General features: G+C 41.2%; 1 protein-coding gene and 1 pseudogene across 2 annotated transcripts; both read right to left on the bottom strand.

Moving 5' to 3' along the window:
• Positions 1–4,478: 4,478 nt before the first annotated feature.
• Positions 4,479–5,731, bottom strand: LOC148364105 (uncharacterized; annotated as a pseudogene).
• srsf3a (serine and arginine rich splicing factor 3a) lies at positions 5,647–10,850 on the bottom strand. Of its 2 annotated transcripts, none has more exons than XM_088338175.1 (7): positions 10,689–10,850; positions 8,534–8,571; positions 7,988–8,168; positions 7,767–7,895; positions 6,266–6,304; positions 6,110–6,196; positions 5,647–6,027 (listed from the first exon to the last, which is right to left on the bottom strand). In XM_088338175.1, the coding sequence occupies exons 2-7, from the start codon at positions 8,538–8,540 to the stop codon at positions 6,000–6,002; spliced, it is 471 nt and encodes a 156-aa protein (XP_088194301.1). In that variant the 5' UTR covers positions 8,541–8,571; positions 10,689–10,850; the 3' UTR covers positions 5,647–5,999. The 2 variants fall into 2 exon arrangements, with proteins under 2 accessions (XP_088194301.1, XP_088194300.1); XM_088338174.1 differs by having other exon boundaries at positions 7,988–8,198; positions 10,689–10,849.
• Positions 10,851–12,014: the final 1,164 nt, after the last annotated feature.

The raw sequence follows: 12,014 nt of genomic DNA, 5'->3' as shown, positions 1-12,014 counted from the left end.
ATCCCGGATGACGCTGTTAGCATTGTGGGGCTAACTGCTTTCCGCGCTGATAGAAGGGGTGGCGGACTATGCATTTATACCAACAACAACTGGTGTAGAAATGATAATCTCGAATCACTGCTCACGAGACATTGAACTTTTGACGGTGATCTGCAGACCATTCTACCTACCGAGGGAGTTTAGTGCTACCATCATTACTGCCGTGTACGTGCCCCCCAGTGCTAATACTAAGGAGGCAATGGACGTTCTCTACCGAACTGTGAGTGAACTGCAGCATGCTTACACTGAGTGCATTTTTATTGCGGCGGGGGACTTTAACCAGGCCAACATGAAAACAGTTCTCCCGCATTTCCACCAGCATGTCGACTTTGCTACAAGAGGTAGGAACACATTAGACTTGGCCTACACAAATATCAGAGGAGCATACAGAGCAGCCCCCCACCCCCACCTTGGCTCATCAGATCACCTTTCTGTTATGCTAATTCCTGCATACAAGCCCCTGCTGACCAGAGAAAAACCTACAGTGAAGCAGGTGAGGGTGTGGACTGAGGGGGCAATGGAGGCACTACAGGACTGCTTTGAATGCACAGATTGGGACATGTTTAAATCGGCTGCCACTTACAACAACAAAATAAATATAGATGAGTACGCCATGTCTGTGTCAGCCTACATCAGTAAATGCGCAGAAGACGTCAGCAATACCAAAACCATCTGCACCCGTGCCAATCAGAAGCCCTGGATGACTGCTGAGATACGCAAACTGCTAAAAGTACGGAACCTTGCCTTTAAATCTGGTGACGAGGAGGCGCTGAGATCAGCGAGGGCTAACCTGAACCGTGCTATCAGACTAGCAAAGCGATCGCACAGTCAATAAATCCAGGACCGTTTCCTCAGCACAACCAACACCAGGGATATGTGGAAAGGCATTCAGGCCATCACCAGATACAAGCCAACCACCGCCCCAGTGCAGGACACTAGCATGGACTTTCTGAATGACCTCAACAACTTCTTTGGGAGGTTCGAGGCACAAAATGGCACCCCTGCAGCGAAAGCGGTTCCACATCAGGACGAAAGAGCACTCCTCCTGGACTCAACTGACGTGAGGAAGACCCTGAGAAGGGTCAACACACGGAAGGCTCCAGGCCCGGCAACATTCCAGGGCGGGTCCTTAGGGAGTGCGCCGATCAGCTGGCTTGTGTACTAACAGACATTTTCAACACCTCGCTAGACCAAGCCACGGTACCATCATGCTTCAAGATTGCCACCATCATCCCAGTGCCAAAGAACCCCCAGATCTTATCATTCAACGATTACCGGCCCGTTGCACTGACTCCCATCAAATGAAGTGCTTTGAGAGACTGGTTAAAGAGCACATCACCTCCAGTCTCCCCTCCTCACTCGACCCCTTTTAGTTTGCCTACGGGACAAACCGCTCCACCGGGGATGCCATCTCCTCTGCGCTTCACCTGAGCCTGACACACCTAGAGGAGAAGAACACCCATGTGCGGATGCTGTTCCTGGACTTCAGTTCAGCATTCAACACCTGGTAGACAAAATGAGACTCCTGGGTTTCAACACCCCCCTGCGGAACTGGCTGCTGGACTTCCTCACTGACAGACCCCAGTCAGTGCGGATTGATCAGAACATCTCCGATGTCATCACCCTCAGCACGGGCTCCCCCCAAGGCTGTGTCCTGAGCCCCTTGCTGTTCTCCCTGATGACACACGACTGCGTCCCTAGGTCAGCCACAAACCACATCGTGAAGTTTGCGGACGACACAACAGTGGTGGGCCTCATAAGGGATGACAACGACCTGGCCTACAGAGAGGAGGTGGAGCAGTTGGTGGGCTGGTGCAGGGACAACAGCCTGGTCCTGAATGTTGACAAAACTAAAGAGATCATTATTGACTTCAGGAAAAACCAGCCCCACCATGCCCCACTTCTCATCAACAGCAAGGCTGTGGAGGTTGTCAGCAGCATCAAGTTCCTAGGGGTGCACATCACAAACAAACTCACCTGGTCTGTGAACACTGCATCACTGGTGAAGAGGGCACAGCAGCGCCTGTACTTCCTGCGGAGGATGAGGAGAGCCCACCTGCCCCCACACTCCCTCATCACATTCTACAGGGGCACCATAGAGAGTATCCTGACCAGCTGTATCTCTGTGTGGTGTGGAGGCTGCAGCGCTTCCGACTGGGGTAGTGTGAGGAGGGTGACGAGGACAGCAGAGAAAATCATCGGGACTTCTCTCCCCTCCATTCAGGACATTGGCCAGAAGCGCTGCCTATCCCAAGGTAAGAACATTATCAGGGACCCCTCTCACCCCCATCATGGACTGTTCACTCTGCTAGCCTCTGGGAAGAGGTACTGCAGTGTGCGGTGCAGGACCACCAGGTTCCACAATAGTCTTGTCCCCCTGGCCATTAGACTGTTAAATGGCCAATCAAACACATAGTAAATCTAAACTGCTGCTAATCTGTACATCTGTTGGTTTTGTTTGACTTTTGCACTACTGGCAGTTCTTTATAGCTAGCCACTCCTTGCACATCTGTTTCTCTGCACTATTGTACTTAGTGTTATTGTTACAGTGTTATTGTTACAGTTTACCTGACTTGTTTACCTGACTGCCCATTTTCCACATCTGGTTAGCTGCGCCTCTTGCACTATTTGCACTACTGTAAAATACTATACATAGCCATAATTATTTAGTATATTATTAGTACTCAATACTTCAACTCAATACAACATTTTATTTATATCTGTACATTCAAGGAAACTGTGCGGGTCAGATGTATCGACATTTCGTTCTGTATACACGTGTACTAGAATGACAATAACGTAAATCTGAATCTTAGTGGAATGTGATTGTTCATTTTGTGCACAAGCAAGCACAGTTGTGTTTGTAATATCACTCGAGGGACTTTTGTGTGCATTTACCCCGACCAAGTTGGTCTTGTGCTCAACCTGACCAGGGTCTAAATTGTCAATTCCTTTGAACTTGTTTTTTTCTTTGGTGGCCTTCTCAAATTCCATTCCGGATGTTGTGATATTTAAAGTGAGTTCTTTCATTTCTTGGTTAGGTCTATAGTTATCTTCAAAAATGTAATTTTTCTCTCCCACATCACACGGTTTGAAAGATTTGTCATGTTCCCCACTTTGTCTAACTGTTGGGTCCGTTTTTTGTGAGCATATACTTGACTCCTTGGTGTCTGGGACACGATCATTTACCGCTCTTAATTTCCAAATTTGAGTTTTTTCCTCTAATGTAAGATTGGCAATGGTTTTGTTTTGTAGATATAAACCTGAATCTGGAGTACTTTTCATGCTTAAATCAGAAAAGTGTCATTCCAAAATTTCAAGATTGAGGTTTTCATTATTGTTCTCAAATGTATCTGTCATTTTATTAATCAAACTTTTTCAGTTTTATTGTCATTCTTGTACACGTGTATACAGAAAGAAATGTCGATACATCTGACCCGCAGTTTCTTTGAACGTCAGCTGGGATAGATAAGATTAACCATGTCTTCGTCAGAATTTTAGCGCAGCAGTTCGTCATCTCGCAGTTCGATGTCACTTCCAGCTGTTAAATGGTCCAGTTTATTGTCCAGAGAGCGAACGTTGGTCTAGTTTCTATGTGTGGGTGTTTAACACCTTTAAATTGAGGAACATTATAATTCTCAACAAAATCACATATGTCTACTGAAGAATATAAGAATAGCAGCTACACTGGACGTGTTCATCTTAAGTGTAAACGTAATACCACTTTGCAATATGTCCTCTGATTCTTCAGTATGAAGTACTGTACCTCCTCAGGCATCTCCTTGCAATTTGATTGCCGAGTTTGCAGCCTGCGCATGTCGTCACCAGGACAGGTTTGTTTTCATCTGGATACATTTCTTATCAGCAGCTTTGGTTAAAAGTGAAATTCCTTCCGTTTTTGAAAAATACTCTCCTTCATAAGTTTCAGACTGACTGCATGTCGCAGCAGCAGAAACAATTGTATGGCTTCTGTTGCCCCAAGGAAGAAAATTCAGTTTTTCATTTTCTGATGGGCTGAATGATTCTCCTTTCCATCTGTGCTTATGTTTCTATCCAAACTTTGGGAATCAAGGACAAAATGCTTCGCTACTGCTCCAGTTTGTAAAGAAACGACAGTCCTCAATAGTACTCAGGGATCCATTTGTACTCACTTCCATTATGGCCTGTTTGTTCATTTTCACCCTGGCTTGGTTTGGTTTCCATTTGTTCTACGTTGAGCAACTCTTTGGGATATGGTGCTTGGCCTTTTTTATGACACAAAAACTGGCTTTCCCTGTTTGGCTACTGATCTGTTAAATAAATTTGCAGACTTCCCACACATTGCGCAATTTGATCAACTTGCGCAAGATTTTCAAAACCTTTATCAGGTTCTTTATCATTTTGTGCCTCAAATACAAAGCAATTCATCTGATCAGATTTAGAGAATTCTGACACTTTGGTTTCTTTTTTACCCAAAATCTCATTTGAGTTGTAAAACGTTAGGGACGAGTTCATCTTTAGATAAAAAAATATATATATTCTCACAGTAACTTTTTTTCTGGAAGGCTCTTTTGAATCTCCTTAGATTCTGATGTTTAAATCGTCACCAAGTGAAGCTTGAGCTGGCTGTAGCAAGTTTTCATTTACCACTTCCTTTTCGGCATCACTAAAATTAAGTTGAGAGGAGATCGCTGTTAACTCTGGCTGGTCTTATGATTGCTTGGCAGCCCAATGCTCTTCGTCGGTTTTTACTTTGCTGGGACAGAAGTCCTGCTTACCGTCACTCTCTCCAACATCATCATCCAAACACAAGTCTCACTCATGATTTGCTGTCTCTCCATTTCACAAGCAAGATAATTCAAGGATTCCAATCCTCAGCATGACCAAGTGTGTATCCGGAATACAAATGTGTCACATTTAATAACTCATTACATAACTCCCGTCCTGCAAGCGATACAGGGGCTTGAACAATTTCTTCATGTACATTTTGCTCAACTTCCTTTGTAACTTTCTGATATGATTCAATAGCAGGCTGCTCAGAATTGTCTTTTTTAAATTTTGCCTCTTTGAGACAAGTTTTCTCCTGGCTGTCTTCTGCTCTGATGAAAGCAAACCAGAAGTTACAAAAGGGGTATGGCCTTCGTTGGACAATATACTCACACATTCACCAACGTTTTCGGGTTTTGCTATAGGAGCCTGATCTGCTGAACTCAAATCCTGCAGTATTTTAACTTGTGTCGCCAACTTCCACCAAGAGCCAAGCCTTTTCCCCTTTAGAACCAGGCATTTTAGTCCACCTATCTACAATGCAATTCTACATGTTATTGTGTGTAGCTAACAACTTATGCACTTATTAAAATATGTTTAGGGAAAACCAAGTCCCCAAATAATTGCATACCCTGTACAAATCGAAAAAAAAAAAAAAACACCCTGCGTGTTTTTGTCATCAGATAGCAAGCCTTTGAAGTATTAACAGCAGTCTCAATACTGCAGGGGAAATACAGACCTACATGGGAGGGTTGCAGCTAAATGAAGCTTCCTGTATGGCTTATACAGCACTTGGAGAAATGATGACATCGGCCAAGTTAGTTCTTTAATACACACACACGTTTAGTGAAGAGAACCATATCAGAGTAAGAAGAAAAATTTATTGAGAAAGCCCATTCGCCATCAGCAAAGGGAAATGAGAAACAGTCGAAAGTACTGTCAGCATTTTGCATGCCAATACACTCATGAGCAGCAAAAAAAAGCGTTTTAAACAAAGAGAAAGAGGACCAATAGAATGAAACCAGACAAAAATGAACCTGCAAACTACCAAAACAATTACCGCTTTATGAACCCAAATACAGGAACGGGGAACGATAATGAAAGGATTACTTGAACATCTCTAGAATTACCATGAATTGTTAAGTAACATTTATATTTAAAGCATGATTATAAAAAACAGAGTTCCCACGCACTTAAACTAATCTGTGACGTTCTCATTTCCTGTCATTTGAACGAGAGCGGCTGCAAAGGGAAGAACACAAGAAACAGAATGATCAACTAACAAGAAGCCTTTCACCAAGCATAACAATTTCATACCACATACCTCCTTGACCGCGAAACAGATCTTGAGCGCTTACTGGGCCTCTCTCTGGAAACAGACCGATATTTGCGTCGGTCTCGTGAAGGAGTCCTGAAGGAGACAATAATCATTAATAATTTAAGAGAACATGAGGGGAGGTGCTTGCCCACATGCATGTACCTGCTTCGACTGCGGCTCAGGCTTCTTCTCCGAGGGGATCTAAAATGTAGTTGAAATTGGGGGAAACCATTTAAAACACGATTCAAGTTTTAAGGAACAACTGAAAAGTTGTTCGATCATTTTGACTTCATTTCCATAACACGGTGCAATGGAAGTTATGTGATTATTTTTTTTAATGAGTACCAAGCAAGCCTGCTTAAAAATGTCTTGACAAGATCAATTCTCAAATATGGAGGGAAGGGAGTTTATATCATGTTGACAAGTGCTCCATCTATAAACGAAGAGCAATATTTTTTGAGTGTCATGTTTGTGTTGTGTCTGACATTATAGCATAACAGCGGGGGAAATAAGAAGCGTGTCAGTTATCAGAAGATATTAGATGGCTTTAAGGCAATGCAAAGGAAATGAGCATTGGTCAGATGTTACACGTTTGAACTATACACGAGTTGTACTTAAAAGTGATATCAAACGGGGAAGGAGAACGCTGTGACGTCACCCGATGTAGCTGCTTGTCGAGTACTAACAGGCCAACAGCTGACCAGAAAGCCTCTCCTTTTATTTCCTTGCTCTAATGGGATCTTTTTAAATAGCATAAAATGGGAGTCTAAAAAAAATCTGTAAAGAGCAGTACAAGACCAACTTACTATTTTGGGGGAGGGGTTTCGACAAGAAAGAAATGGAGAATTGTAGCCCTGGTGAGGGAGGTGAAATTGTAGAGAGGATCTGACGCATGCTGCAAATGTTGCTTGTTGCTAAGAAGTTGCCTGTTTCCTGGCTGCAGGGGACGGCTGTAGTTTCCCTGTCTTTAGTGGGGAGGGGATGTAAGCCAATGGCTGCTCCCGACGATACTGCGACGAATAATACGAGTAAACACGGCGATTGGCTGATAACGTGAGGCGAGCCACCGTGGATTGGTTTAAGGTTGGAGCAGAAGAAGATGCCGTGAACTGCATGCTCAGGAACCAAAAGCTTGGTGGAACCTGACGACTGGCGTTGCGCCTGGGGTCATGTGACAAAACCAGCCAAGCAGATCGCTGGTCAGCAGTCACATGATGCTGAAAGAAGACTAGTTGACTGACTCAGATGGTGAGAAGCGTGGTGGTGACTCTGCAACGGGGTTCAGTTTATTAATAAATGGAAACTAAACTCAGCAAAACAAAATGTATACCGACAGAAATGTATTCCAAAAAATGTATGGGAATGTGTCTGGTCGGTGATGTAATTATAACAGTTTTAAGAAAACTGTATTTACTTTACCAAATGAGAAAGTCTCATGGCGGGGGTAGACAAAAGCTGCTTTTGAAAATTGGTCTGATTTGGCCGATGCGTGAAAGAGAAGAATCATTGTGAAAAAAAAAAAAAAAAAAACAACACAAAAATGTTGTTGTCAATAGTTTTTCAATAAGCTTTCTCAAATCAACTTTCTTTGAAGATTGGGAAAATCATCCTTACGTTCATGCCCCAAACGATGCGCTAGCACATCTGAGATTTTGAAGCATACCTGCGTCTAGGTGGGCTACGGCGCCTGTCATCCCTCGAGTATCGATTAAAGGATGGAGGGGGACCACGGCTTCGAGAACGTTTTTCCCCAGTCGATAATTCAACACGAACTTGAGATCCACACAATGATCTAACAGGGAAGGTGGCGAATAAAAGCATTTCAACATTATTTAAATTGTACATTGTTGTGAGCATGGATGAATCAAGTTCAACTGGCGATACCTTCCATCCAGGTCTCTCACAGCATCAGTAGCATCTCTCGGATCTTCAAACTCAACAAAGGCGAACCCTGGCGGATTCCTGGCTACCCACACACTTCTTAGAGGTCCATAGTAACCAAAAGCTGACTCTAACTCTGCCTTGTTGCCATTGTTGCCAAGATTCCCGACGTAAACTTTGCAATCTAGTGGACAGTTTCTGTTGTAAGATGGGTCTGACAGAAATACAAGACACACACACCCAAAAATAAATAAGTATGCTCTTTTATTGCAGCCAGGGTATATTTACATGAATGTAAGAGTGTATATATATATATTAAACCAAAGTCAGTTGTTTATCGCATTACTTCTAATAAAACAATCAATTTTAAAGGACCCAATGCCTTTTTAAGTAAATAGTAAACTGACTGCTTTTATATAACGTTTTACCAGTCAAAAAAAGTAATCTTATGGTACCTTTCACATAATATGCATGTCTTGATTTTACTTAAAATTAATTTGGTATATTCCAGGGGTGTCTATTATTTTGCACACTAAAAACACCACATACCTCCCATTTCAGCACGTCAAAGTTTAGTGATCAAATACCTGGAACAAAAGAAAGGAAATGCTCGTGAGAACTTCCTGTAAACATAGTACGTTGCTCAAATAGCACCATAAGATATAACACAGGGTCCTCGCCTCCCAAAAACAGAACATAACACAGTAACTACAATATAACTCCTACTATTACACCATCTCCTACTATTACACCATCCCCTGATCTAAAACATATACGAGGGCAATGGAAAACTCAAAAAAGAAGAGAACGCACATGAGGTCATCCCCGTTCCAGGATGACCAGGCTGCGATGGATGTTGTAATATAATTAATACACAGGTATCATCAACAGGAAATATAGGTCGTTTATAAGCTATAGAATAGAAAAGTGTTTTAAGCCTACACGTAGAAAAGTTCTTAACTTTATTTTCTCCTGTTAAAGCTTTTATATTGTACTGTTTGCATATTCACACTTGAAATATTTTTCATAACTTTGTGTAATGGAAGGTTCTTCAGTTATTTCATTTATGATTTAGTTTTGAGTGCAATATCCTATGTATGTCGTTTTACTTTAGATGCTCGACATAATTCTACAACAGTTATGCAGGAGGAATAGTTTTTTTGCAGAAGACATGTTTTAGCAGAAAAGTTCTTTACTCAGGGTTTCTACAGCTTAAGGCAAGTTAAATTAACGACTTTTAAAGACTCTTATGAGATCAAATCCAAGACTGAGTCAACAACAAAAAATAACTAAAATCGGAAAATACAAATATTTTTTGCAAACAATACATCGTGCCTCATACAAGTTACCTGGCACAGCTTTTAGCCATAGAGAAAAGGTTTGTCGGACAGCCAGTTCTCATTAAATTTACTCTTTCTGGAAAAGGTCCAAAGTAAACGTCTCTGTGCAAAGTTGCTTGCTAAGTGTAATGTATGTAAACCAAAAACATGTGTCGGCTCTGAAAGCCCCGAGTGAAATCACATCACCGTTAAGATTGTTATTGTGACCACGCCATGTTGCCAAGAAAGTAAAATTGGTGAATTATTAAAATAAGACAATTGATATACGTTACTTATCTTTTAAGTCCCAACAAATGTGAATTGTATAAATAAGTTCACATTTTTTGGATTTTCAAAAATTAGATTTAAGACATTTTAATGCCAATCAAGGTCATATTCATAAAATAATGACTTAAATGCCTTCTAAGACTGATGATACAAGTGAACTCCATTACACCATTTATTTTCACATTGTTAAGTTTAAAACGGTCATCTTATTTTACACTCTACATCATGTTCATAACTTTGTGCAATGGAAGATTTTTTTTTCAGTAGTCACATTGACCGTTACCGATTTAAGTGCAATGTCACAGGGTTCCAGTACAAATATACATATAAATATACACACACACCCTCTATTCATCATTCTTTACATTGTATATTTTTGCCAACTGGAGTGCAACCGTGATCTCCTTAAAGAAATACAATTATAATAAAAGTGATTCGGATTAAAATGTCTAACCCCGGGACTGTTTGAAAAATGGCACGTATATATGATTGTTCATCTATATATTTTTGTTTATTACTCAGGCCAATATTAATTTGAAGAATTATCTTGGAGGTTGTCACTAGGAGGCGCTAAATAATACACTGTCGCTTTATAATCACAAGCTACAACACACATAAAGACACAAGTTGCGATCAATTGCTGAATGTATTGGACGGTTAGAATTTAGAAGACTGTTTATCTACCGATATTTGTAGAAAGCGCGCTCGTTTGACGCCGCAGATGGAAGAACGAATGGAACGCGAGAATAATGTCTGCGAGCCGTCGAGCTGACGCACGCTAAAGACTGTAGCACGCCCGTTTCCTGCATCTTCAAAGTACGTCGCCACTGCCCTTTAGTCAAAGCTTTAACGTCGAGTTACACAATCTTCAATGCTTTTAAATTACCCCGAGAAGAATTTGAATGTAAAACTCGAGCGAGTAGGACTTCTCATTCCAACTTCTAGTCAGACACGGATTGCTAACGTTAGCAAGCAACACGAGCATGGCGACAGTCGACCTGGCGCTTTCCCCGAGAACGTATCGGCAGTTGTAATGTGATACCGCTGTCTAACCGTGTTTTAGTTTGACTCAAAAACCCACTCGAGCAAATACTTACCGGTGCAGAGGCCGTCGCGTGACCGAATAAGTTTCTATCGAGTGAAATTATTTAACTTATATCTTCCAAAAGCGAGCTAACTTATTGTTAGCAACGGCACTGACTGCGGAATGCGCCAGCTCAAAGGATGGCGTTCTTATTCCTTAAGTGAAAAGTTCCCTTGAAAAATTGCGCCACCTACCGTACGGGAAGATACAGTACAACTGTAAGTGGAAAAACACGGGGAATATGTTCACCTTTCACCAAATACGAGTAGTTTGCAGACCGTTTTGACCTTCAAAATCTGTAGATTTGACGACGCTCTCTATTTTAAAACACGACCCGTGTCCACAATACTATTTAGAAAACAGAAACATGATGTGCTTGTTTTAAACCGGAAGTGGCAAAGTTTTACTAAACCGGAAATCTAGTGCGGTCATTCGATTGCTTCATTCGCGCACGCAGACTTAATCTCGCTTCAAAATAAAATACTACAGTAGTATCGACTCTCTAGTAAAAATTGTTGTTGCTTTTTTGATTTATGGCTTAAACAACCCATTTGCTTTGTAAGAGTTCTAATCCTGAATGATAGTTAACGATTAGAACTATTACAGAACAAATGGGTGGTTTAACCCATAAATCAACCATTTTATCATTAGTAATATTATAATTATTGTGATCATAACTGTTTTTAACTGTCTTTATCACTATTGTTATTATTGCCATTATTACGGGTGTCTTAATGACGTTTAGTGATAAGCAGCATTAAAGAGTTAATAGATTGGTAAAACTAATAATTATTCTGGTATCATTATAACTACTGTGGTGATTATTTGTATCATAATTTATGTGACTATTAATGTTAATATTATTCTTAGCAGTTGTAGTAGTAGTATTGGTACCCAAATGTTGGTGAGCAGCCTTCTACAGTCAACAGATGGGTCAAGCTAATCATTAAGCTTGTTGTTATTATAACGCTTATAGCAGGGGTGTCAAACTCATTTTAACTCGGGGGCCACACAATAGAAGAAACATTCTGTCGGGGGCCGGACTAGATTAAAGAGAAGAAAAAGATAAATAATTAAGAGAAAGAGGGAGGGAAAAGGAGAGAGGGCGGGACAAAGAAAGAAAAAGAGAGAGAGAGGGAAAGAGCGTGAGAAACAAGAGATAAAAAGTCGTGAGAGAGGGGGAAAAAAGGGAGAGAAGTAAAGAAATCCAAAGAGAAATAGAAAGACAGAAGGAGAGAAAAGAAAGCGCGAAGGGTAGGAAGAGAGAAAGAGAAAAGAGAGAAAAGGAAAAAAGGAAGTTAGAGCAAAATAAGTTAAAAAGACACAGAGAGAGAAAGAG

The sequence above is a fragment of the Urocampus carinirostris genome, chromosome 6, assembly GCF_059441175.1.
Source record: "Urocampus carinirostris isolate Australia breed hairy pipefish chromosome 6, RoL_Ucar_1.0, whole genome shotgun sequence".
Taxonomy (NCBI): domain Eukaryota; kingdom Metazoa; phylum Chordata; class Actinopteri; order Syngnathiformes; family Syngnathidae; genus Urocampus; species Urocampus carinirostris.
This window is presented reverse-complemented; position numbering and strand designations above follow the sequence as displayed.

What these genes read in the sequence shown, in the direction of transcription:
- srsf3a (XM_088338174.1), bottom strand. An exon ending in CGTAGCCCACCTAGACGCAG is followed by an intron (nt 6,305 to 7,766) that starts GTATGCTTCAAA and finishes ACTACATTTTAG; the next exon opens with ATCCCCTCGGAGAAGAAGCC. An exon ending in TCTGTTTCGCGGTCAAGGAG is followed by an intron (nt 6,028 to 6,109) that starts GTATGTGGTATG and finishes TTCCCTTTGCAG; the next exon opens with CCGCTCTCGTTCAAATGACA.